Below are 27,426 nucleotides of genomic sequence, written 5' to 3' on the forward strand. Positions count from 1 at the left end.
TTAATTTCTTTAAATCTTGTAAATATGTTGCTTCCTTATCAAACCTATAATAGCTTTCTTCTCTCTCCCTCTTCAACTCCATCTCCATCATCTCTCCCTCCATCCCTCCCCCTCTATATATATATGCACGCACACACACACACACACACACACACACACACACACTGTACATACATATGTTGATTACTCTTCCTACTACCAGAATCAGTATAACTGTCTATAATCAGTTACTGTAAATGTATCTACATAATTGTGACAATATTATTTAATGTTATTAGGCTAACAAGCTTTAATTTCCAGACTGATGTACCAAACTTTTATTAATCTAAGGATACACATTTTAATTAATGAGGGCAAAAGCTCTCAATTGGTTTTATAAGAATGTTTTAGTTCTGATTATGACAATGAAAATAGTAAGGATATTAATCATATAAGACAAATGGTCTTTATAAAAAAAAGTCATGTAACTGTATTACATGTAATCTATCAGATCCCTGTAATCATGTAATCTGTAATCATGTAATCTGTCAGGTCCCAGTGATCTACATTTGTCAAGGTCAGATAGGTGTTCTCTTACCATTTTCTTCCTTATTTTAATTTTTATTTCTAGTTTGTCTTTTATAGTAGTTTTTTTGGTATAATTATAGCCCAATGTATCAAAAAAAAACCTACTGTAAAAGACAAACTAGAAATAAAAATTAAAATAAGCAAGAAAATGGTAAGAGAACACTTATCTGACCTTGATGAATATAAATCACCGGAATCTGACTGATTACAACCCAGAGTTCTGAAGGAGCTGGCAGATGTTATCTCAGAACCATTGTATCATATCTTTCAAAAATCCTGGAGCACCGGGGAAATACCTGAGGATTGGAAAAGGGCTGATGTGGTTCCCATCTTCCAGAAAGGGGAAAAAAGCAGACCCAGGAAACTACAGACCAATCCATCTAACATCAATACCCAGGAAGGCTCTGGGAAAAAGATAATCAAAAAACAGATCTGCGAACAACTAGAAGCAAATAAAGTTATAACTAGTAGCCAGCACAGGTTTGTTAAAAACAGAACATGACAAACGAATCTTATCTCATTCTTTGATAAAGTCACTAAATTAGTAGACCAGTGAAATGCTGTGGATGTTGTATACTTAGATTTTAATAAGATATTTGACAAAGTAGACCACAATCTACTTCTTGGTGGGCTAGAAAAACATGGAATAGACAACATCACCACCAGATGGATTTGTGGCTGGCTGACAAACTGTACTCAAGGAGTAGTCCTTAATGGTATTAGATCCACATGGAGAGAAGTAAGTAGTGGGGTACCACAAGGCTCCATCTTAGACCCAGTACTCCTCAATATCTTCATAAATTACTTAGATGAGGGAATAGAATGGGATCTCATCAAATTTGCAGATGACACTAAACTGGCAGGAATAGCCAACACCCCAGAAGACAAACTCAAGATCCAAAAAGATCTGGAGAAACTTGAACAATGGGCCCTATCCAACAAAATGAATTTCAATGTGGAGAAAAGTAAAGTTTTACATTTAGGCAGGAAAAATCAAAGGTTAGAGATTAGGTGAGACCTGGCTCAAAAACAGGAATTGTGAGAGGGAGCTTGGAGTCTTAGTGGATGATCACTTGAATATGAGCCAGCAGTGTGCAGCAGCAGTCAAAAAGGCTAATACAATCCTGGGTTGTATAAACAGAGGCATAGAATCAAGATCATGTGAAGTATTAGTACCGCTTTATAAAACCCTAGTAAGACCACACCTGGAATACTGCAACCAATTTTGGTCACCATACTACAAAAAAGATGTTGAGCCTTTGGAAAAAGTTCAGAGAAGAGCAACTAAGATGATCAAAGGCCTAGAGACTAAAGCATATGAAGAATGGCTGCAAGATTTGGGTTTGGTTAGTCTAAAGAAAAGAAGAATTAGAGGTGACATGATAGCAGTATTCCAATACTTGAGGGGCTGTCACAAACGAGAGGGGATCAAATTATACTCCAAAGCACCGGAGGGCAGGACAAGAAACTATGGTTGGAAACTAATCAAAGAGAGAAGCAACCTGGAATTAAGGAGAAACTTCCTAACAGTGAAGACAATTAACCCATGAGCTTTCCTCCAGAATTTTTTATTATTATTATTATTATTATTATTATTATTATTATTATTATTATTATTATTATATCTTTAGTGAGATTCACAGCCTTTGAGGCTGGTTAATAGCTCAGCAGCTCGAGTCCTAACTAAGGACCTAGGAACTGTTAAGGTATCGTCGGTGGATGTAAGCTGTTCTGAGTAAGGTGGTTTTTTGTATATTCAAAATGTTCAAGTCTGGCAAATTTAGAATTTCTAAATAGTGGGGCAGCCCTTTGGGTATTGCTCCAAGGGCTCCAATTACAATTGGGACAACACACGAATTCTTTTTCCACAGTCGCTCAACTTCAATTTGCAAGTCCCGGTACTTTGTGATTTTTTCTTGCTGCTTATCTTCAATCTGTGCATCTCCAGGTATTGCAATGTCAATGAACCATACTTTTTTCTTTTCAACTATTGTTATGTCAAGTGTGTTGTGGACCAAGTGCCTGTCAGTCTGAATCCTAAAATCCCACAAAATCTTGAGTTTCTCATTCTCTAAAACTTTCTCAACCTGATGTTCCCAGTGGTTTTTGCTGTACTCAAATCCAAACTTCTGGCACAATTTCCAGTGAATGATCTTAGCAACGCGGTCATGGCGTTGTAGGTAGTCAGTTTGTGAAATTTTGCTGCATCCACTGATCAGGTGGTCAACTGTCTCATCTTTCTCATTGCAGAGGCGGCATTTGCTGTTGGTGGTAACATGTTGAATTTTTGCCTTCATGCAGTTTGTGGCTAGGGCTTGTTCTTGAGCTGCCAAAATAAAGCTTTCTGTTTCTTTTTTCAGTACTCCTGATCTTAACCAGTTCCAAGTTAGTTTCTGGTCAGCTTTGCCTTCAATACTTTTCAAGTATTGGCCATGCAGAGCTTTGCTTTTCCAATTTTCAGCTCGCTGCTCAATTACTTCTTTCTTATATTCTGCTTTTGTTTTAGTTGTCTTTAAAAAGCCTCCTTTATTTACTTCCTTAATCATTGATTCTTCACTTTTCTGGATGTAATCATTCAAGCTGCATTTTTCTTCTTCCACAGTCTGCTTTACTTGTAGGAGTCCTCGACCACCCTCTGCTCTTCGTAAATATAATCGGTCAACATCACTTTTAGGGTGCAAGGCATGATTCATTGTCATAAGCTTCCTTGTTTTTCTGTCCAAATTGTCTAACTCCATCTGGGTCCAGTCAATTATTCCTGCAGAGTATCTAATCACAGGTATAGCCCAGGTATTTATGGATTTTATGATGTTTCCTCCACTCAATTTGGACATTAATATCTTACGAATTCGCCGAATGTACTTGGCTGAAGTTGATTCCTTGACTTTATTATGCATTAAGTCAGAGGCTTCTAAATTCCCCAAGTATTTGTAGCCTTCTTCTGATTTTACTGCCTTTATCATTTCTTCATTCTCTAGTCTATTCCATCCTCTTCTATGATCTTGCCTGCTTTGGTTGCTATTGTTGCACAGTTGTCAATTCCAAACTGCATACTGATGTCTTGGCTGAATTCTTTTGTGTTTTCAATTAATAAATTCAGTTCAGCTTTTGTTTTACCAAACAGCTTCAAATCATCCATGTACATCAAGTGCGAGATTTTCAGTCCTTTCTTTGCAAGTTCGTATCCACAGTTCATCTTCTTCAAAATGATTGTCAGTGGTAGCATTGAGAGTATAAAAAGTAGGGGTGAAAGGAAATCGCCCTGGAAAATGCCTCGTTTAATTTCAACTTCACCCAGTTCTTCTTCATTAGCCATAAGTTTTGTTTTCCAAAGGTTCATTGAAGATTCCATGAATTTTTGTATGTTGCTGCTGATGCCTAAGATTTCCAGGCATTTCTTGATCCAGCTATGGGGAACTGAATCAAACGCTTTCTTATAGTCTATCCAAGCCATGTACAGGTTGCTTCGTCTTTTCTTTGAGTTCTTTAGGATTAGCTTGTCAATCAGCAATTGATCCTTTGTTCCTCTTGAGTTTTTGCAGCATCCTTTCTGTTCTACAGGAAGCAAATTATTTCTTTCCAGGTATCCATAGATTTGGTTTGCAATGATACCAGTAAGAAGCTTGTATGTTGTTGGCAAACAGGTGATTGGCCTATAGTTTCCAGGGTCTTCTCCTTTTTCTTTATCTTTTTAGATCAAAAATGTCCTTCCAGTTGTCATCCATTCATCATTTTCAGGTGTTTTTAGGATCTGGTTCATCTGGGTTGCCAATCTTTTGTGCACACTTGTAAGTGTCTTTAACCAGAAGCCATGCAGCTCATCTGGTCCAGGTGCACTCCAGTTCTTCACTTTTCTTGACTGTCTTTGCACCATTGCTTTTGTTATTTTCACATCTTCCATTTTATGCACTTTAATAGAGTCCTCAACCTGTTTGATCCATTTTGCATTTCTGTTGTGCTTCTTGTTGTTTTCCCACAAATTCTTCCAGAATTTCAGAGCTTTCTCTTTATCAGGCTTTTCATTTGTTGTTACTCCATCTCCATTTTCTAAGCTCTTATAAAACTGGTGCTGATTTGCTCTGAACTGTGAGTTTTCCTTGAACTGAGTTACTCGGTTTTCATACCTTTTAATCTTTTCAGCGATGGCAACAACACTCTGCTTCAGCTCTTCAATTACTACTGCAATCTCCTTATTCCTCAGATCGTATCTTGCTTCCAGGCTGATTTTGACCTGCTTGTTCTTTAGCTGACCTTGCCTTAGATTCTTCAAGTTGCTCAAATCTATTATTATTATTATTATTATTATTATTATTATTATTATTATTATTATTATTATTATTTCAATTAATATGCCGCCTTTCTCCGGAGACTCAGGGCGGCTTATAATGCATTTTTTAAAAAAACCATTCTAAAAACATTTAAAACTTAAAACATTAAAACGCATTCACACCATTCATGGCCGGATCTCACAAGATTGCAACAGCGAGATCAACGGCCCCAGGCCTGCCGGAAAAGCCAGGTCTTCACCGCTTTTCAGAAGGCCAATAGGATGGGGGTGGTCCGGACCTCAGGAGGTAACTGGTTCCAGAGAGCTGGGGCAGCCACAGAGAAGGCCCTCCCCCGTGGGCCCGCCAGCCGGCATTGTTTAGCTGATGGGACCCAGAGGAGACCAACTCTGTGGGATCTTACTGGTCACTGGGAGCTATGTGGTAGAAGGCGGTCTCGAAGATAACCTGGCCCTGAGCCATGTAGGGCTTTAAAGGTAATAACCAACACCTTGAATTGTGACCGGAGACCAATAGGGAGTCAGCGCAGCTCACGGAGAATTGGTGTAATGTGGGTGTATCTAGGTGCACCCACGATAGCTCACGCGGCTGCATTCTGGACCAGCTGTAGTCTCCGAACACTTTTCAAGGGTAGCCCTATGCAGAGCACGTTGCAATAATCACCATGAGGTGACAAGGGCATGAGTGACTGTGAGGAGAGCCTCCTGATCCAAGTAGGGTCGCAATTGGTGCACCAGGCGAACTTGTGCAAAGGTCCCCCTAGCCACAGCTGTCAGATGTTGCTCTAATCTTAGCTGTGAGTCTAGGAGAACACCCAAATTGCGAGCCCATTCTGAGCGGGACAATTTCTCCCCCCCCCCCCAGAACCAAGGATGGACAATCAACATAGTCTTTAGGAGGCAATACCCACAGCCACTCGGTCTTGTCTGGGTTAAGTCTGAGCCTGTTGACTCCCATTCAGACCCTCACAGCCTCCAGGCACCGGCACATCACATCCACTTCATCATTGAATTGATGCGGGGTAGAGATATACAGCTGGGTATCATCAGCGTACTGCTGGTATCTCACCCCATATCGTCGGATGATCTCACCCAGCGGCTTCATGTAGATGTTAAATAGGAGGGGAGAGAGGACTGAGCCCTGAGGCACCCCACAAACGAGGGGCCTAGGGGTCGACCTCTGTCCTCCTACCAACACCGACTGTGACCGACCAGAGAGATAGGAGGAGAACCACTGTAACACGGTGTCTCCCACTCCCAACTCCCTTAGTCATCCCAGAAGGATACCATGATCAATGGTATCAAAAGCCGCTGAGAGGTCAAGTAGCATCAAGGTAGAAGAATGACCCCCATCTTGGGCTCGCCAGAGATCATCCATCAATGTGACCAAAGCAGTTTCTGTGCTGTAGCCAGGCCTGAAGCCAGACTGAAAAGGGTTCAGATAATCTGTTTCATCCAATGACCGCAGGAGCTGAAGTGCCACCACTTTCTCTACAACATTTTCCACAAAGGGTAGGTTGGAGACTGGATGAAAGTTCTTTAATTCTGCTGGATCTAGGGAAGCTTCTTGAGGAGGGGCCTTATGACTGCTTCCTTCAATGATTGCGGGAAGGACCTCTCCCTCAAGGACACGTTAACTAAAGCCTGGAGCCAGCCTCGTGTCACCTCCCTGCTGGCCGAGACCAGCCAGGAGAGGCACGGGTCCAACAAACAAGTGGAAGAACTCATCACCCTTGCAGCCTTGTCCACTTCCTCAGGAGTCACAGGCTCAAACTCATCCCACACAATAGGACTAAGACCTGTCCCCGTCATCTGGATCGGAATTGCCCAATCAGAGTCCAGGTCCATCCGAATCTGAGCAACTTTATCCGACAGAAACTGCACAAACTCCTCAGCTCTACCCTGCAAGGGCTCCTCCACTCCCCCTACATCAAGGAGAGAGCACGTCACCCTAAATAGGGTGGCTGGGCGCAAATCAGTGGATGCAATAAGTGCAGAAAAATCGAACATTTTGTTGCCCGTATCGCCACTAAATAAGTCCTAATATAGGCTCTTAAGAGTGTTCAGTCAGATTCGAAGTTACTGGTCCTCCAGCATCGCTCTAGATGTCTCTTCTGGCGCTTCATCCCCCGGAGCTCCTCGGTAAATCAGGGAGCTTTCCTGACTCACACCCAACAATCTCCGGGGCAGGGATCCTGCGAGGACAAAGACTCTTACGGACAATATTGCATCAGCCACTCCTCCACCCCTTCCCTGGAGTCATGGCTGATGCAATACCTGAAACCCATCTGGGCACATTTCTGAGAGGGGAACACCCCCCTCCTGGCCCAGCCAGTTATGCATGTCAGGTCAGCCCCCTCCTCCAGGATTAAATCCCGAACAAGGGGGGCCTTGTTGACAACAGACCTGGCATTAAACAGCAGCAGCCTGAGGCCAGGGCCCTGACATCCCAAGTCACCAGATATGCGAGGCAAGCCCGGTGAACCAGAACCAGAGGGGCCAGAACAAGTAATCGCTTTGAGACAGCTAGTCCTAGTTCCCCGAGAGCGGCCTACCCCTCGGCTCCCGCCATATCTACCTCTCCCAGTCATAACCGCAATACTCCGGCTTTCTAATACCCCAGAGATCCCCTCCCCCATCTCAGCGCCCCCCCTCCTCTCCGGCAGGCAAGGCATCCCACTCACACCAAGCCGGAGGTCATATCTGAGCCCCCATCTGCTTCTCTTTGCACACTCAGCAGGGGGGGCTCCATTTCTTGCCCCCGGCTCCCTCATTCTCCCCAAATTCAGCCGCTCCAAACCCACTCCTTCTATCCAATCCATACACTCACACATACACACACACACACACACACACACACTCCCCAAGATAAAATTAATAACTCAAGCAGAAGGTGTCAAGTAAGTTATAACAAATCTAAAAATACTAAAAATATATCGAGCAGAAAGGTGTCAGGTAAATTAAACAACTCTAAAACTGCTCTGGAGACTCCACAGGTGGCTTGTAAGGAGCCATGTATTGAGGTAACCCAGGTATTTGTCTTTCAAATGCTCCTCCTGGTTGAAGTCCTGCTTTCCTCTCCACCAGTACAGTCTAAGGAGCCCTGACTTGGCTCTATTTGAGAACATTGCACAGGGAGTAAATCCTGTCCGAAGAAGAAGGTCTCTAGCCCAGAATGTCTCTTTTACCAGCAACATGGAAAGTGAAAATTAAAGTCAATTTGGCTGAAAATTTTCCCAGGAAGGACTCAACCACTGCAAAGAATGCTGATTCACTTAGTGGGTTTCTCTGCGTCTGCTTTCAGCTTGAAAGTAATGTTTCAAATCCTGAAGTTGCTGAAATCATGCGTGTGCCATCACTGGATGTTTTTAAGAAGAGTCTAGACAGTCAATTATCTGAAATAGTATAGGTTCTCCTGCTTGAGCAGGAGGCTGGACAAGAAGACCTCCAAGGTCCCTTCCAGCTCATTTATTCTATTTTCAAAAAGTCATTTATTTTGAAGAAAATGCATTTAACTATAATTATTTGATTAATCTGATAGCAGAAAGATGGCTAATTAACTAAAATTGATTTAGTTGATAGTTAATCAATTAAAACAATTAAGGCTGTCAGTAAGTGTATAGATAATTATATCATTAGTATTCAGCAGGAAAAAGCCTGTTGGCAGCTTATTGAGGTAGACAAATCAAGGAAGAAGAAATGCTTTTTATTGTTATAGGGTAGAATAACAAAATCTTGCAAGTCAATAAGGTCTATCTCTGCCCCTTCTCATATGAAACAAATCAAGTTAGAAATAAATTTTCTAGGAATGAGTAATCTTTTCTGATATTCCTTCTCCCTTAATAGTTCAATTACCTCTTCCTCGTTTCATGGGCCCAAGCCTATTTTCTTTCACACTGCCAGATTTGATAGCAAAGAGGGATTTTGGTTCCTTCTAAATTACTGTTCCCACTTTTTTACCCATAATAATTTGTCATCCAAAGGCTTTGGTATCAAATGTGGTGGGAAGCAGAAGGCACCCATCTCATGTCATATCATCAGTCATTTAAATCAGGAATATGCATGCATATGTAATATGTATAATCCTATACAAAATGCTGGGTTATCTAGCAGATCAAATAGAAGAGGCTCATTCGCTTTCCTTTTCTGTGCATGTTGCTCTACAAACTCAGAAGAAAGCAGTAAATGCTGAGAAAATGCTACATTTTTTAATAACTTTGATATTTGTTATGATAGCAACCATATTTAATACAATCAAAGTTCAATAGTTTATAAATTCAAAACAGGTATGAGAGAATCTGCAAAATCCAAAGCATTAATTACTTTAGGACACTGATATTTTATGAAACTAATGTGTTATATATATATTATATTGAATTGGTTAATAAATACATATTACTTCCTGCACTGGAAGCAAGACACAGTGCTTCCCAATGGCAGTAGCAAGGAAATAATGGCCAAATTTTGCATCAAGTGGTTACATCCCATGTTATTTTTGTAAGGCACATAATATGGACAAATGTATCCCAAAGTGGTTTATCATAATCTCTGAGATGCTTTCTTACCTTACCTGCCTAATTTACCAGGTACACCTAAAGGTGTTGATAGAAGGACAGAGCAAAACATTTCCAGATATTTGCCAAGATATATTCTATATTAAACAGCCTACATAGGGTTTAGGACATTTAGACATGGACCCTGGCAGCTTGTCCTTTGCCCCCAGCCACCCACCTCAGCCCATTTACAGCCAGCTTTCCTCCTCTGCTGGCCCTTCCCCGGCCATTCTCCATGACCATTCTCCATGGGCCCCTGGCTTTCTTCCCCTTGCCTTCAACCCTGCCCATTCACCCAAACACTGTTTGACCTGGGGCTTTGACTGCATAGGACAAATAGCCCCCAGCCAATCAGATGGCAGGCAGAAGCAATGATGCTGCGGGGCAGCATGCGATGCAAATTTTTTTAAATACTGTGGCTGTTCCACAAGTTTTGGAGCCTGCAACCCCCCCCAAAAGCAGGGATGAAATCCTACCGGTTCGGGACGATTGGCATTGGTTCACCGAATCAGTAGCAATAATCCCTGGTGGCCCCGCCCATGCCCACCTGGTCGCCTTTTCTGCCACACTCGCCCCTTCCAGCTCGCTCGGTGCTTCCGGCCGCTCGGTGCTTCCGGCTTCTTGGCCCAACCACCCACTCCTGCCCTATATAAGTTCCCTTTGCCACGCAGCCCAGTTACTTGCCTCACCAGTCACCTCGCCTGCTCATGCCGCCCTCTTGCCCTTTGCCTTAGGTCGGGGCCAGGCCTGGGGACATGCGATTCCCCAAGGCCCCAGAGCAGGGGTGAAATGCTCCCGGTTCAGACCGGATCGCCTGATCCATCAGAGGCTTTTCAAAGCATTTTTTTCTGCAACCCCTTTGGCCAAAGAGGTTGTAGGGGAAAAAATGCCTTCAAAAGCCTCTGGCCATCCCAGGTGACTTGCCTGATCGTCAGAGGTGTCTAAAAGCATTTTTTTTCCTGCAACCTCTTAAGGTTGTAGAAAAAATGCTTTTAAAAGTTTTTTTAAAAAAAAGTTGGCCACGCCCACCCAGTCACATTACCCGCCCCCACCAAGCCATGCCCACAGAACTGATAGTAACAAATTTTAGATTTCACCCTTGCCCCAGAGCCACCACCCACTTGCCACCTGCCTTGACCAGTCAGGGAATACATCATTCCCTGGCTCCGGCCTTGTCCCGGAGCTCTCACCCGCTCACCGCCCACTGCCTGCTCTCCTTTTGTCACACGATGTGTCCTTACCTTCCTCCCACAGCTGGCTGCCAGGGAAGGCAAGCTAGGGCTGAGCCATTGCCGCTGGGCTTCCCGCCAGTCCGTATTTCGCCCCCCCTTGTCGCAAGATGCCTGCAGCTGCAGCCTCTTTTTTGGGGGGCGCCTGGAGGCACCAGGCTTCTTGTAGCCAAAGTTACTGGAGCCACTCCCCTTCTTAAACATGCCACCGCCATTGCCGCCCTGTTCCATTTGCCTGCCATGCATGCGCACACCATTTATTTATTCATTTGTCATTCATCAGCGGCAGCAAGCAACGGTTTGTGCATGCGCAGCTGGCACATGGAAGAGGGCGCGATGGTGGCAGTACATTTAAGAAGGGGAGCGGCTCCAGTAACTTTGGCTACAAGAAGCCTGCAGCCGCTGCATCTTTCAGCACAAGAAGCGCCTCCAGACGTGCTTAAAAAAAGAGGCTGCAGCTGCAGGCATTTGGGGACAAGGGAAAATAGGCAGAATAGAAATTAAAAAATATTTCCTACTGGATTCTGTGGGCGTGGCTTGGTGGGAGTGTCATGTGTGAGTGGGCATGGCTGTGAGTGATGTTGAGTTGGCCACACTCAGTCACAGGAAACGCCCCCACCAAGCCACGCCCACAGAGCCAACCTTGCCTTTTCCCTGCACGATCCCCCAGCCCCTCCCCCATAATGTGCTGGCCTTGCTTCTCCTCCCTCTTTCATTGGAGCTGACTGAGTTGTGAGCCAAGCTGTCTTTGTGAAGCCCCCTTGTGGCACCACTCCCTCCCTTCTTGCTTCTTGGTGCCCACGACACACTCTCGCTTGTCTGCCCCCCCCCAGTGGCCCTGGCCCCAAAACGTATGGAACAATCACAGTATTTGTTTGAAGAAATCTTGCATCACATGCTGCCCCCACCACACCATTGCTCCTGCCTGCCTCCTATTGGTTGGGAGTTATTTGTCCCATGTCGCCAAAGGCCCAGATCAAACAGAGTTTGGACAAATAGACAGGGATGAAGAATGAGGGGCAGAGGGGCAGGGGCCCATTGGCCATGGAGAATGGCTGGGGGAGGGCCAGCAGAGGAGGAAAACTGGCTGTAAATGTGAAGGAGGCACAGCCAAGGGTCTGTGCCTAAACATCCCATTCAGGGGTGGGTTCTAATTTTTTTTACTACTGGTTCTGTGGGCGTGGCTTATTTTGTGGGCGTGGCTTGTGGGAGGGTAATGTGACTGGGTGGGCATGGCCAACTTTTTTTTAAAAAAGCATTTTTTCTACAACCTTAAGAGGTTACAGAAAAAAATGCTTTTAGAAGCTTCTGACGATCAGGCAAGTCAGCTGGGATCGCCAGAGGCTTTTAAAGGAGTGGTTCTCAATCTTGGCAACTTTAAGATAAGTGGACTTCAAGTCCCAGAATTCTTCAGTCAGCCTGCTGGCTGGAGAATTCTGGTAACTGAAGTCCACAGATCTTAAAAGTTGTTAAGGTTGAGAAGCACTGTTTTAAAGGGATTTTTTTCCTAAAACCTCTTTGGCTGAAGAGGTTGCAGGAAAAAATGCTTTTAGAAGCTTCTGACGATCAGGCAAGTCAGCTGGGATCACCAGAGGCTTTTAAAGGAATTTTTTTTCCTACAACCTCTTCGGCTGAAGAGGTTGCAGAAAAAAATGCTTTTAGAAGCCTCTGAGATCCCAGCTGAGCCGTGCGATCATCAGAGGCTTTTAAAAAAAACTTTTAAAAGCATTTTTTCAGCCAAAGAGGTTGTAGAAAAAATGCTTTTAAAAGTTTTTTTAAAAAAGCCTCTGATGAGGTGGGAGGGGTAAGCGAGCAGCGACCGGGCTGGGGACCAGTTTGGGGGCGTGGCCAGTCAATGTTATTACCGGTTCTCCGAACTACTAAAATTTTTTACTACCGGTTCTTGTGAACCGGTGCGAACCGGGAGCAACCCACCACTGATCCCATCCCAGCCTACATAACACCAGGAGAGTTTTGATCACACATTCTGGCTGCCATATTGATTTTTTTTTTTTACCACCCTTGCAGACATCCCTTGAATTGGACTACCTGGGAAGATATATCCAAACAATGGCAAGAGAGGAGAAATGACAAATAGAAGCCATGCTCTTTGTCAGGAAATCTCTTCCAGACCTGTCTTTTGGTTGCTACTGTGAGAACAGAATACTAGATGACATAAACATTTGATATGCGCTAGTGACATTTTCATATGCCCCTAAATAAAATCTCTTTGTGTCTTACTGAGTTTCAGAAATCCTCTAGAACAGGGGTCTCCAACCTTGGCAACTTTAAGACTTGTGGGCATCATCCCAGAATTCCTCAGCCAGCCATGCTGACTGGGGAATTCTGGGAGTTGCAATCCACAAGTCTTACAGTTGCCAAGCTTGGAGGCCCATGCTTTAGAAAAAGATTGTTAAGGATATTGGTGTTGTGTTACCAACCAGCAGAGTGTAGAGCACAGAGAAACGTTGCTGAGAGCAAAGAATAAGAGATGTGCAAACTGGTTTTTGCCAGTTTTAACTTTGCCAGTTAAATCAGTCCAGTAGTTACAGATATCTTCTTACCAAACAAACAGTAGTTGGTTAGAATAACAAACTCACTCTGGCTCACAAACCACGATGGTAGCAGATCCATCAAACCATGATTAGCAGATAGCAACTCCTCTCAATGGTAGCATATCATACTCTGGTAGCATATCATATCAGCAACATACACAATGGCAGCATATCATAGCAGCAACTGAACACGTTACAATACCTTGCTTAAATACTCTCACAACCAGTCATTACCTAATTACAGCATGACTCAGCATTACAATAAATCAGCAGGAAAAACCTTAAAGTCACATATTTTATTTATTTATTTTATTTTATTTATTTGATTTGTATACCGCCCTACTCCCGAAGGACTCAGGGCGGTGAACAGCCAACAATAAAATACATAAATACACAAAATTTAAAAACCCGATAAAATCAAATTAAACTTTTTGGCCCAGACAAATTAAAATACCCCAATAATTTAAAAACAGATTAAAATTTACATAATACATTTACAGATTAAAGTTACAGTACACATATATTGCCTGGACAACTTGTTAGGCTCAAACCATATCCTAACAAAGATATAGGCTTGGTACTGAAGTCAGTGCTGTAACTGGATAGTGTTAATAGAGGATTGTCTCTACAGATTTAATCACATTTATATGGCTGCCCATCTCAGAAAAAAAATTTATTGGGGGCTCAATATTGCCGTTTTTGCTTTAATGGTTTTAATCAGGTGTTTTCATAGGAAAATCTACCAATATGATTGATAGTTGAAAAAAAAATAGCACATAACCAAGCAATCAAGTTTTTTTTTTATAGAAACTTTATTGAGATTTTTTACAGAACAAAAAGGAAATAAAAAGAAAAAAACAAACAAACAAACAAACAAACAAACATTCAAACAATAACGTAGAACACTTAAATATAATAAACATTTTCAATTTGTATCGGATGTGCAGTGTTTTAACTATTTACATAAATAATACTTGGTGACATTTTAACTCACTTTTAACCAATATTTAACACACCTTAGATCTTTCTTTCATTTTATCATGCAACCACTTGTACCACCTTTCCCACACCATATAGTAGACTGACTTTTCATCATTTAATTCATAAGTTAATTTAGTCATCTCTGCGCACTCGAGTATTTTCTTAATTGTAAGCTCTTCTGGTGGTTGAATTTTCTCTTTCCAGTACTGTGCGTATGCCAATCTAGCGGCTGTAATTATATGGATCATTAAATGTGTCATTTCCTTTCTATATGGCTTCTTTATTATTCCCAGGAGGAAAATCTCTGGTGTTAGTTCAATGTCTTCATCAATTACTTCATATAACCACCTCCTAATTTTATTCCAGTATCCTTTTGCTTCCGGGCATGTCCACCACATGTGAAAGAAGGTGCCTTGACCATGGCCACATTTCCAACAATTGGGATGTATATTGGGATATATCTTCACTAGTCTAGCCGGGGCTAGGTACCATCGATGAAACATTTTGTAATGGTTTTCCTTATATGCCACCGCTCTAGTCAATTTAAGATTTCTGTTCCATGCCTCCTCCCATTCCCCAAAATTTATATTGCACCCTATATTTTTCTCCCATGCAATTATTTGATTCTTTGTAACATCTTCAAACTTATCATCGCTTAACAAGTAATTGTATAGTTTTGCCAGAATCTTTTTATTTGTTCCCATCAGGACTTTATCCAATCCATTTGGTCCCAGTTCTAGACCGTATTGTTCTTTGTCCCTCTGATATCTGGATTTTACTTGTGAGTAGGTCCACCAATCTAAGGTTATTCCTTGCTCTCGTAAGGTATCATTTGGTTTAAGCCTCCCTCCTTCGTCTAGAATATCTTTATATCTGGCCATTTTCTCCCTCTCCCACCTATTAGGGTGAGTCAGGGCCTCCATCGTTGAGAGGCAATTTGGAATTTTCTTGTAATGTTTTTGCCTGATCTGGGTCCATGTTTGTATCAAGGAATCTCAAATCTTATGTCTATGGAAATATGTCTTCTTTTTCTTCTCCGTTTCCCAGATGTGGGCGTGCCAGCCTTTTTGCAAATCATGGCCTTCTAAAGTAAGAATTCTCGCATTTTCCAGGGTGATCCAATCTCTTCTCCAAACTAGCTTGGCTGACCTGTAGTATGTTTCCCAATCCGGGAGTCCAAATCCACCTATATCTCTTTTGCCCCTTAAAATTTTAATGGAAAATCTCGTTTTTTTCCCCTCCCATATAAATTCTCTAATAATTTTGTCTAATTCTAGAAAAAAAAATTATCTAAATTTATCGGTATATTTTGGAATAAAAATAATATTCTGGGGAGGATGTTCATCTTAATTGTGGCTATCTTGCCCAAAAGTGATAGTCTTATTTTTTTTCCAGTTATCTAGGTCTTGTTTTATTTTTCTAATTAGGGGAATATAGTATCGTCTTTCAGGGTTGAACATCTTGATGTAATCCAAATTCCTAAGTATTTAATTTTTTTGGCAACCTGTAGTTCTAATACTTCTTCTATCTCGTTTTGCTGACTCTCAGTTGTGTTCTTAATCAATACTTTGGTTTTAGTTTTGTTCAATATGAAGCCTGCCACCTCTCCATATTTATTTAATTCCTCCAATGCTTTAGGTCCCGACTCTATAGGGTCTTCAAGGATTAGGGCCACGTCATCTGCAAATGCTTGTGTCTTATAAATCTCCTTCCTGATCTTCAATCCTTTTATTTCGTCGTTAGCTCTAATTTTCCGTAGAAGGACTTCTAGGGCCAAAATGAACAGTAAAGGGGATAGGGGACAACCTTGCCTTACTCCCTTACTAATTTGGAATGTTTTAGTCCTATCCCCATTCACCAGGATACTCGCCTTTTGGTTGTTATAGATGGATTTAATCATCATTTCAAAATTTGTTCTGAATTTCATAATCTCAATTTGTTTAATCATAAATTTCCAATTTAGATTGTCAAATGCCTTTTGAGCATCGACAAAAATCAGAGCCATCTGTTTTCCAGGGTGTTCCTCATAGTACTCTAGCGTATCTAGCATGATTCTCATTTATCCCTAATTTGTCTCCCCGGTAAAAATCCGTTCTGGTCTTTATATATCCAATTATTTAAAATCTTTTTCATTCTTTCCGCCATTATGCCCATGAATAATTTGTAATCCGTATTTAGGAGCGAAATTGGTCTGTAATTTTGAATTTGTTTTAGGTCGGCACCTTCTTTCGGCACAAGTGTGACATGCGCCTCTTTCCATGACTCTGGAATTTTATGGTCTAACAGTGCGTCATTAAAAATTTCTACTAGTTTCGGTTGGAGTATTTCTTCTAATTTTTTATATATTTCCCCTGGAAATCCGTCAGGTCCTGGGGCTTTATTGTTTTTCAATTTGGAAAGGGCTATTTTTAATTCTTCAATTGTAATCTTTCTATTAAGCATTTCTTTCTCTTCATCAGTTATTTGTGGGAGCTCTGCTTTTATCAAATATTTTTCTATTTTGTCATCCAATATCTCCCCTTCTTTATATAGAGATTCATAATATTCTCTCACCCTATCTCGTTTTTCTTCCTCGTTAGTCAATAATTTGCCCTTAGAGTCTTCTAAAGTATGGATTATTCCCCTTTCATTTTCCTTTTTTAATTTATAGGCCAGCCACCTCCCCGATTTGTTGGTATTCTCAAAAAGATATTGTTTCGTTCTTTTCATTCTTTGTGCCAACTTTTCTTGCTCCATGATATTTATTTTATGCTTCCACATCATCCAATTTTCTTTGGCTGCTTCATCTTCTGGATTATCTTGGAGTTTTCTTTCTGCTTCTCCTATATGATTTAAATAGTCTTCCAGGGTCTTCCTTTCTTGTTTATTTTTATGTGCGGTGTATGAAATCACAACTCCTCTCAGGTAGGCCTTCATTGTGTCCCAAACTATTGTGCGGGATGTGCCTTTGTTTTCATTTTCCTTGAAAGAGAAGTTTATTTCTTCTTTGAATTTTTGTATACAGTCCTTGTCGCCCAGTAATTTAGCATTAAACCTCCACCTCCGTTGGTATTTTCTCTGAACAGGCTTCCATCTAATCTCTAATGGATTATGGTCTGCCCAATCGTTTGGGTTAATTACAGCTGTTCCAATTTCAAGTTTTTATTCTTGTTCCAATCAAGTTTTTATTCTTGTTCATTACCCAGAGTTCCTTTTGGTAGATGGATGGCCATATACATATGTTTAACAAACATAACTGAATCTTGAATACCTACCAGAATAGTTCTCATGCACAACATTTACCTAGCTTTGAATAACTCTGAATCGCTTTCTCACGTTTTATCTCTTCTGGATTCAGTAGTCTTTTCTGTAAATGCCATGTTTCACCCCTTAATTGTCTTGTTGTCTCCTCTATGTTCCCAAGATCTCTTACACATTTCAATACATGTCTAAGAACACCTTTTTCTGGTAGTCTAATAATATTCCAATTAATTAGCTGTGATTCCAAATCTCCAACCTGTTATTATAGCCAAATTCAGGCATGTGGAAGTAAAAAACCAGGATGTTAAATTAATTAAATTAAATTCCACTTTATAAAATTAGATACAATGAGGGCTTCTCCTGAAAATCAGTTTAAAACATACCAAGATTGATTAGGTAATAAGTAACCAACTTACCTGACAACTTTGTCATCCAAAAGGTAGAGGATTAACAAAAGCAACCAAGAAGCAAAAGAATAACAAAACACTAGGACCAGATGGTCTACCAGCAGAACTTTATAAGTATTTACAAGATACTTTAGGTCCATCAATGTTGGAAGTCTATAATGAAGTATTGTTATAAGTGAAGGTACCATATTCGTGGATGGAAGCAAATATTACCCTTATACCTGTTGGAAGAAACATCCTTCTAGGTTCTGCTCCAAGTGGGGAAACAGACACTGGAAACATGGAGACTGCTTGGAAAGATGGTTTAATGGTGGACAAGATCACATGGCTTGAGTTCCTGAACAGAAAAAGGGGCAGATACAGAAAATCTTTGGGGTTTTATGCTCTCTCTGGCTCTGCATTTCTTGGGGCCCCGAAAGAGTATCCTGATTGGTTGTCAGACTCCCAGCAGGTGGGGGTTTTAGCTAGCCTTGCTGGCTGATGGTCACATGTGCTTCCCAGGTCACATGTGGTGAGTTTCTGCTGCTATTGTGTAGAGGGCTAATCCTATCTTTGTTGGATCTTTGGCAATTCCTACTATGGCTCTGCCTGAAGGAGGTAGATCTTTGTTATGTAGAAGAGACTGGCCCAGGCCTTAATGGCCCATTGACAAAGGGTGAGGGCAGGAAGATGGGAGCTGCTTCAAAACATGCTTATCCCAGGGAAATATAATATTGTGCCTTTTTCATATTTCCTAAAATATTTCACTCTTCCAGGAAAGGGGTGGGTGCTAACTTCCTACATACCGAAAAACTACAGGCCAATATCTTTATTGAATGCTGATTACAAAGTATACGCTTCAATATTAGTAGGGAGACTAATGTTATGTTATTACAACTAAAATCTATGGACTTTGGTGAGAGATTTATTAACATGATTAATATATCACCAAAAAAAGCCAAAGGTGATGGTAAATGGGGATATGACAGAGAACCTTAATATTAAAAAAGGCCCAAGACAAGGATGTCCACTATCCCCTTTACTATTATATTGACATTGGAAGTGTTAAATAGAAATATTAGACAAGACATAGAAATAAAAGGTATGGAAATAAAAAAAGAAAAATACAAGCTACAGGCATTTGCAGATGATTTGGTTTTCACTCTGGAAGACCCACAAGAAACTGGATCCAAATTAATTTAAAAAATAGAAAAATATGGTGAAGGTGCAGGACTGAAAATAAATAAGGAAAAAACTAAAATTTTAGTCAAAAACCTTACAGATACACAGAAAAAAGAGTTAATGAAGAGGACAGATATTCAGATAGTTAAGAAAGTTAAATACTTAGGAATTCAACTAATGGCAAGATGTGCAACCATTAAAGAAGATAATTACTATAAGCCAGTGATGGCTAACCTTTTCCAAACCAACTGCCCAAAGTGCACACGTGCGTGCGCGAATGCACATGTACATGCCTGAACTCCCAAAATGCAATGTATGTGCGGCCCCCATACATGCACACCCACCCCCTGCACACGCCCCACTCCCACACAAGCACAGCAGAGACCCGAGAACCACATGGCTGGTTAGAGGCGCGCGCGCATGCACAGCAGAGCTAAACTGGGGCGATGGCTCACATGTCCACAGAGAGGGCACTGTGTGCCACCTGTGGCACGTGTGCCATACATTCGCCATCACGGCTATAAGCTGATCCAACAAATTAAAATAGATGTGGAGAAGTGGAAAAACCTGGAACTGTTACTGTCAGGAAGAATAGCTACTATAAAAATGAATATCTTGCCGAGATTATTATATTTATTTCAAACAATCCCCATAAAGCTGGAAAAAATACTTTGAAGAATTACATTTTAAAAATATATTTATATTATATTTTATAAATTTTATATATATATAAAAATAAAATAAGATAAGATATATTTGGCAGGGAAAAAAGCAAGAATAAGTTTGAAAATGCTGCAAGATTCTAAAAATATGGGTGAAAGAATAGATTAGTGAGGCATAAAAGATTATTACTTTTGGAGGGACATGATCTTGAATTGGGTTGGCATGCCTTCTTATGGTATGGGAAAAATAAAATACATAGTTACTTCCAAAGACATTATATTAGAAATGCATTATTATGAATATGGGTAAAAATTAAAGAACAACACTATTTGAAAATACCAGTCTGGCTCTTAACAATGGAGGCACTGATACATTCAAATGTTATTAATATGGAAAAAATTACAAGATACAAAGACATTTTGAATGAAAAGGGGGAACTCAAAACTAAATGAGAACTGAGTAGTCAAGGGATTGACATAGCATAGTGGCCACAAGTGCAGATACAATCTTGATATAAGAAAGATGCTAAAATGTTTGGTTTTTATAAAGAATTAACAGAATTAGATCAAATATTAACAGGGATGGATGAAAAATTAATAAAGAAAATATATAGCTATCTAAACCAGGAAGTAACAATACCCGGGTGGGTGGGTGGAGCCTCGCACCGCCATCACTACCGGTTCTCTGAACCACCTGCCAAAATCGCTACTGGATCACCCTATCCAGTCTGAACCAGGAGCATTTCACCCCTGGTCTGGAGACAAAAACATATGAAGAACAGTTGCAGGATTTGGGTGTGGCTGGAAGGACCAGCCTTCCCTCCTTTCCAAGAAAGTATTGACTCTTGAAATGTGGTATTTCAAAAGGAACCTTTTATTAAGAAGAAGTGATAGCAGAACAGGCAAAGCAGACTCTAAATTCCCTCCCAAACTACACAGTTGGAAATAGGGATTTAGAATCCCTCCGTCCCATCCGAATGTAGATTTAGTCAATCCACAGGTGTGAAGATGTTTATTGTAACGGCTGTCTTGAGAAACAGATAAGGAGCCGTTCCCAGGATCTTGTTCTGCTTTCAGCAAACTGAAACAATTCACATGGCCCTCCCTCCTTATTACATACTGTAAAAATGAGAATACTGCAGGGCACTTAGATGCCAGGAAAAAGGTTATAAAAATATAGCTTATCACCATGCTCCCCTCTCCTTCCATTTGAATGGCAGTATCACGTTAGGGATCTGACAGTGGCTAGTCTAGAGAAAAGGAGTTGAGGTGACATCAGTGGTGGTATTCAGCCAGTTCTGTCTGGATTGTGTGAACTGGTAGCTGCGGGAGACTCCGCATACCCTCCCGGATGTAATGCGCGACTATTGCGTATGTACAGAAGGCTGTGCGCATGCACAGAGGTGGTGCATGCGAGTGAAGCAAGCATTTGCAAACTGGTAGGGAAGGTAAGTGAATCCCACCTCTGGGTGACATGATAGTATTCCACTGTTTGAGGGGCCACCACAAAGAAGAGGGGGTCAGCTTATTTTCCAAAGCACCAAAAGGCAAGACAAGAAACAATGGATGAAAAATAATCAAGGATAGAAGTAACCTGGAATTAAGGAGAAACTTTCTAACCAGTGGAACAGCTTGCCTTCAGAAGTTGTAGGTGCTTTATCACTAGACGTTTTTAAGAAAAAAATGGACAGCCATCTGTCTGAAATGATAGAGAGTCTCCTGCTGGAGCAGGGGATTGGACCAGAAGACCTCCAAGGTCCCTTCCAGCTCTATTTTGATTGATTGATAGAAGAGTTTGTCTCCTAGATCCATGGAAGCTCCATCACCCAAGCTAAAGTTGAGCAGCAATTTGTGTAGAATGCTGGAGAATGAAGGCAGGGCAGGGCAGGGCAAGGCAAGGCTTGCCATTGCCTCCTTCCTAAGGCTGAAAGAAAGTGATTGGCCCAAAGTCACCCAGCTGTGTTTGTGCTATTTTTTTTTACTTCTCACCTCTATGGGTGTTGTTTCTTCCTCAATCTTGGGTCCTGTACTGACACAGCAGCTGCAGAATTCTAACTTTGATGTAAAATCCCAGTGGAAAGTAAATCAGAGTATTCAACGTCCAGATTTCGGAAAAAATATATCTGACCCAGCACAAAAATTAGCCACTTTTGTAAGGTTTCTTCAATTATAATGAATTAAATTATATATTTGTTATAGTCATATATTGTTATAGTTAAATTTTAAAATATGTTAATTTATAAGAATAAATAAATATTCTATATATTAATATCTAGGCCATATATCCAATTAAGAGTATCCTTGTTAGTTGGAGAAAGTCTGTTTTTCCTCCTATGTAAGGTCTCAAATGGCAACTAGTCACTATGTGATCCAGTGTCTGATGAGCACCACGGTCACATTCAAGGGAAGATACCCTACCCCATTTAAGCAGATTCTTGGCAAATGCCATGCAAGGGATGGATCCTATTCAGAGTTTCCCAACACTGGCAAATGGCATTGAAAGCCACTAATTTTTGTGTCGAGTCAGACATAAGTCAGATTTCCAGAATCTGAATGTACAAAAATCCAGTTTAATTTCCACTGGAATTTTACTTTGAGGTTAGCATTATGCATCTGCTGTGTCAGTAGATGACCCAAGATTGAGGAATAGCATAAGGACAGTTGGGTGACTTTGAGCCAATCATTTTCTCTCAGTCTTAGGAAGGAGCTTATGGCAAATCATTTCTGAAAAACTTTACCAAGAAAACTTCAGGGACTTGTCCAAGCAGTCTAAGAGAATCAGACATAATTGAACAGAAGAATAAGAATATAACAGTAACAGAGTTGGAAGGGACCTTGGAGGTCATCTTCCAACCCCCTGCTCTTACAGGAGATCTATACTATTTCTGATAAATGGCTATCCAATCTCTTCTTTAAAAGCCTCCAGTGATGGGCACCCACAATTTCCGAAGGTAATTTGTTCCACTGGTTAATTGTTCTCACTGTTAGGAATTTTCTCCTTAGTTCTAGGTTGCTTCTTCCCTTAGTTAGTTTCCATCTACTGTTTCTTGTCCTGCCTACAGATGCTTTGGTAAATAAGTTGGCCCCTTCTTCCTTATGGTAATCCTTCAAGCATTGAAAAATGGCTAAGAGTCACCCCTGATAATTTTTTTCTTCCTTCCTTCCTTCCTTCCTTCCTTCCTTCCTTCCTTCCTTCCTTCCTTCCTTCCTTCTTCCCTCCCTCCCTCCCTCCCTCCCTCCCTCCCTCCCTCCCTCCCTTCCTTCCTTCCTTCCTTCCTTCCTTCTCCAGAGCAGTCTGGGCAAATGGCTGGTCAAGTTTGGGTAATGGAGCTCCCATAGCTCTAGGAGATAAGCTCTTCTACTGCCTAATCAATCTTCATATGTTTTAAACTGATTTTCAGGGGAAGCCCTCATTGTATCTAATTTTATAAAGTAGAATTTAATTTAATTAATTTTACATCCTGGTTGATTACTTCTACATGCCGGCATTTGGCTGTAATAACAGGCTGGAGATTTGGAATCACAACTCATTAACTGGAATATTATTGGACTACCACAAAAAGATGTCCTTACGCAGGTAATGAAATGTGTAACCAATCTTGCGAACATAGAGGAAACAACAAGACAATTAAGGGAGGAAAAATGGCATTTACAGAAAAGATTACTGAGTCCAGAGGAGAAAAAATGCGAGAAATAGATTCAGTGTTATTCAAAGCTAGGTATAAGTTGTGCATGAGAACTATTCTGGTAAGTGTTCAAGATTCTGTTGTTTGTTAAACATGTGTATATGGCCACCCATCTACTAAAAGGAACTCTGAGCAATGAACATGAATAAAATCTTGATTGATTGACTGACTGATTGATTGATTGATTATGTGCAATTCTCAACTTCTAGCAAGCATATAGTAGATTTTCCTCATGAGAATACAATACAATAATGTGAAACCATTAAACTATAAAAGGCAATATTGAGCTCCCAATGAAATTCAAATCATAGAGTGCACACACACCTCATTAATGTCTACTTCTAGTGGTGCAGGCAGAAACAATCAGTCTAAAAATAACCTGGCCCCATCCATGTAGAGCTGTAAAAGTGACAACTAGTACCTTGAATTGTACTCAGGAGATTACTAGTAATCAGTTCAGCTCACACACCAATACTGTTACATAGGTATATTCAGTACTGCCATGCCATTACATTCTGAACCAGCTGCAGCTTCTGATTGCTTTTCAAGGGCAGCCTCTTCTAGACCCCTTTGCAGTAATCGAATTGGGAAGTGACTAAGATTTGAATTACTATGTGCATGCTTCCCAACCTAGTTAAGGGCCCAACTGTGAAACAAAATGTATTTGGGCAAAGGCTTTCCTGGCCATAGTTGGCATCTGCTCTCTTAACAGAAGTCCAGGAAGATCCCAGTTTGCACACCAACTTCAACAGAAGGAATATAACCTCAACCTGAGTTAAAGATGGCAAATCATTGCATAGAACCCACAGCCATGTTACTTTATTAAATAAATACTTTTATACCAGTAGAAATCCAATTGCTTCTTGTTTCCTGAGTTTGCCAGTCTTACCAATAAGACTAGTGGCCTATCAAGACAAATGCTTTTAAGCTGCCTAGTTTAGAAAGAATCATGCAATCATAGGGCAGGAAGGGACCTTGGAGGTCTTCTAGTCCCTGCTCAAGGCAGGAGACCTTATATCATCCCAGATAAATTGTTGTCCAATATTTTTTTTGAAAACCTCCAGTGATGGAGCACCCACAACTCTGGGAAGCAAGCTGTTCCATTGATTAATTGTTCTCACTGTTCTTCACATTGTTCTTCAAGTTGATAGAATTATGTTAGTAACCCTAAATGACACACTGTCTGGTAAAATAAGTCTACTGTGCTAAATGGAACTTACTTCCAGAGAAATGAACCAAGGTTTCCTGTCTCACTAAAATGTGGCATTCTGTTGTAATTTGTTGATCTGGTTTAAATCATTAAATTTTATAATATTCAGCAGCTCTGTGTTGCATTTGATAGAAAACTGGAGAAAAATCTCTAAAATCTTTTAACTTTGAATCTTTGCTTTTTAAAATAAGAATTTAATAAGTACCATAAAAAGGGACATTAATTTAATATGCAATATTAAAAGAACAAAAGTGGCTTGTTCAAATGTATGATGTAGGCTGGGTTTATTGATACACAGCTGTGAAATATTTACAGTGCTATAATTTAGATTATGTCTCCTAATGTTATGTCCTCTTTGCAATTTTTTTTAGAAATAAATTTAAACTGTAAAACATTTAGTTGACAAACTAACATATTTGTTTATATGTCTCCAACTGCAGATGGATACACAACTGATGATATTGAATTCTATTGGAATGGAGGGGAATCTGCTGTTAGCGGAGTTAATAAAATCGAGCTCCCTCAGTTCTCAATTATTGATTACAAAATGATCTCAAAAAGAGTAGTGTTTGCAACAGGTAAGCACCAAGCAGCTGCAAACATATTGCAAACATTACCAGTAAACAAATACATTTGTGACATGACTTTATTTCATTTGTTTTAAATAGGGGCTTATCCCCGTCTGTCCCTGAGTTTTCGATTGAAAAGAAATATCGGCTATTTCATTCTGCAAACCTACATGCCTTCTACTCTAATTACAATTCTGTCTTGGGTATCCTTCTGGATCAACTATGATGCATCTGCTGCAAGAGTTGCACTAGGTAAATTATTTCTTGGATGATGCTACTGTTGGAAAATTGGGGGGGGACTTCCTGTTTAGTTTACAGTCAATTCATGTATTCAGATTAGAGCAAGAAGCACAGACTATGTCACACAGTTCAGCTAGCAAAAAAATGTATAGTTTGATACTTATTTATTAAATATCATCAAAGATTTTTAAAAAATCATTTGTCAAAATGGGACAAAATGTAGGCAAAAGCAAGAATAATAGGTAAGAGAAAAACAGAATTAATAGCAACAATTTAAGAGAGCCAGTTTGCTGTAGTGGTTCAGGCACCAGTTTACAAACCAGAGACTGTGAGTTCTAGACCCATCTTGGGTACAAAGTCAGTTGGGGGTCTTAGGCCAGTCATTCTCTCTGCCTAGGAAGAAGGCAAAGGTAAACTACTTCCAAAATCTTGCCAAGAAAACTGCAGGGTCAAGTCCAGGAAGTCTCCAGAAGCCAACACTGATTTGAAGGCACCAAAAAGAAAAATCAACAATCTACATTATCTATGTCTATCAAAAGGCACACAGTTTTTCAGTGTCTCTAAAGCAAAACGGGGAGATGATTAGCATGGATAATCCAAAAGAGAGGACCTTTGCTTATTCCAGTTTTAACCCTTTTATGTATGTAACACCAGCAGCAAAGAGAAGAAAATAAAGCATCAGTCAATATGTCCTTTATTCTGCACAAAGGAAACAACTTGATGGGTGGGGTGATGTATCCAACATTCCTTATCTCATTAGCTCCATGCACTAATTTGTATATTGTAATTGGTCAGATTATGCATTATTTCATACTCTGAGTCCCAATCCTTCTCCGTACCTGAGGAAGTAGTCCCAGAATAATGGCTTGGTAAATGTGGCATTTACCACCACATCATCTGTTTGCCAGTATAAAAATTGTACTTGCTTCTTTTCTTGTATGTCCTTCATATAGTATGGTTTAATGTCTGGCTATTTCCTATTGGGTCTAGATTGCTTTGTGTCTGAAGTTCTGATACATCCAATGTTATCCTCATTTAATGTGTTAGCTGCCAAACTAAAGTTCAGGTGCTACAATATCAAATGACCACACATGATTCAGAAATTTGACATCAAGAAGATTCCCCCAGCATATGCAGTTGAAGTTAAGAACAGATTCCATTGCTCAACCTCACAGAAAGATAACCAGATGAGCTATGGGAGGAAATGATCCCATCCTCTCAGTTTTTTAATCGAATTTCGGTTTTAATTGGGTTGTTTTAAATTCGGGCCAAAATTATTTAATTGTTTTTTTAAATGTTTTTAAATTTTATATGCTATGTTTTATCCTGGCTGTACATCGCCCTGAGTCCCGCGGGAGAAGGGCGGTATAGAAATATAATAAAATAAATAAATAAAATAAATAAATAAAAACTATTGTCACTAAAGTAGCTCAAGAACATATTACATACAAGAAACCAAAGAAATTGACCATATGGATATCTGAAGCTACAATAGAGACTGTAGAAGAGAGAAAGAAAGCAAAAGCCATTGGTGACAAGGAAGAAATGTGAAAACTAAATGCAAAGATTCAGAAAGAGGTAAGAAAAGCTAAAGAAAAGTACTGGGAAGATCAATATAAGAAACTGGAGGAAGCAGACATGAAAAGTCATACAAGAGAGTGTTATACTTATGTGAAGAAGGCCAGAAACCCCTTTATGGCAAGAAAGAGCTTCTCCAAGATGGCAGCAATGGAGGAACCATAGTTACATTGCGGACAGAAAAGTAGTTAGTAAACTAAAATAAAACAATAGGAGGAAAGGTGGAGAAGGAAAGATAAGGCATAGAAAAATAATTAAAAAAAAAAAGACTGGAGATAGGAAAAGGAGAGGAACATTGAAGAAAATAGAGAGAGAGAAGCCCAGCTGCAACCGAGAGGCCTACCCAAGAGACTGGAGGCCCATTGAAATGAGGTGAGCAGAGAGGCAAACCAACTGCAGACAGCAAAACCAACCCGCGAAGAACAAAGAGTGAGTGAATTGGGCCAACTGCAGAGAGGAGGAAAATCAGCTATGGGGTATAAAGGCCAGCAGACTGAGGGCAG

The 27,426-nt window shown here is 40.5% G+C and overlaps 1 protein-coding gene across 7 annotated transcripts in view; it reads left to right on the forward strand.

Annotated features, from left to right (window-relative positions):
- The window catches only part of GABRB1 (gamma-aminobutyric acid type A receptor subunit beta1), a 277,599-nt gene that overhangs the window by 226,482 nt on the left and 23,691 nt on the right, over positions 1-27,426 (forward strand). For all 7 annotated transcript variants that reach the window (XM_034432891.3, XM_034432893.3, XM_087875272.1 and 4 more), the window contains 2 exons: positions 24,977-25,114; positions 25,205-25,357. In XM_034432891.3, the coding sequence (XP_034288782.1) occupies positions 24,977-25,114; positions 25,205-25,357 (291 nt within the window). The remainder of the gene's footprint in view (positions 1-24,976; positions 25,115-25,204; positions 25,358-27,426) is intronic.

Source organism: Pantherophis guttatus, chromosome 8, assembly GCF_059756535.1.
Source record: "Pantherophis guttatus breed Tessera chromosome 8, ASM5975653v1, whole genome shotgun sequence".
Lineage (NCBI taxonomy): Eukaryota > Metazoa > Chordata > Lepidosauria > Squamata > Colubridae > Pantherophis > Pantherophis guttatus.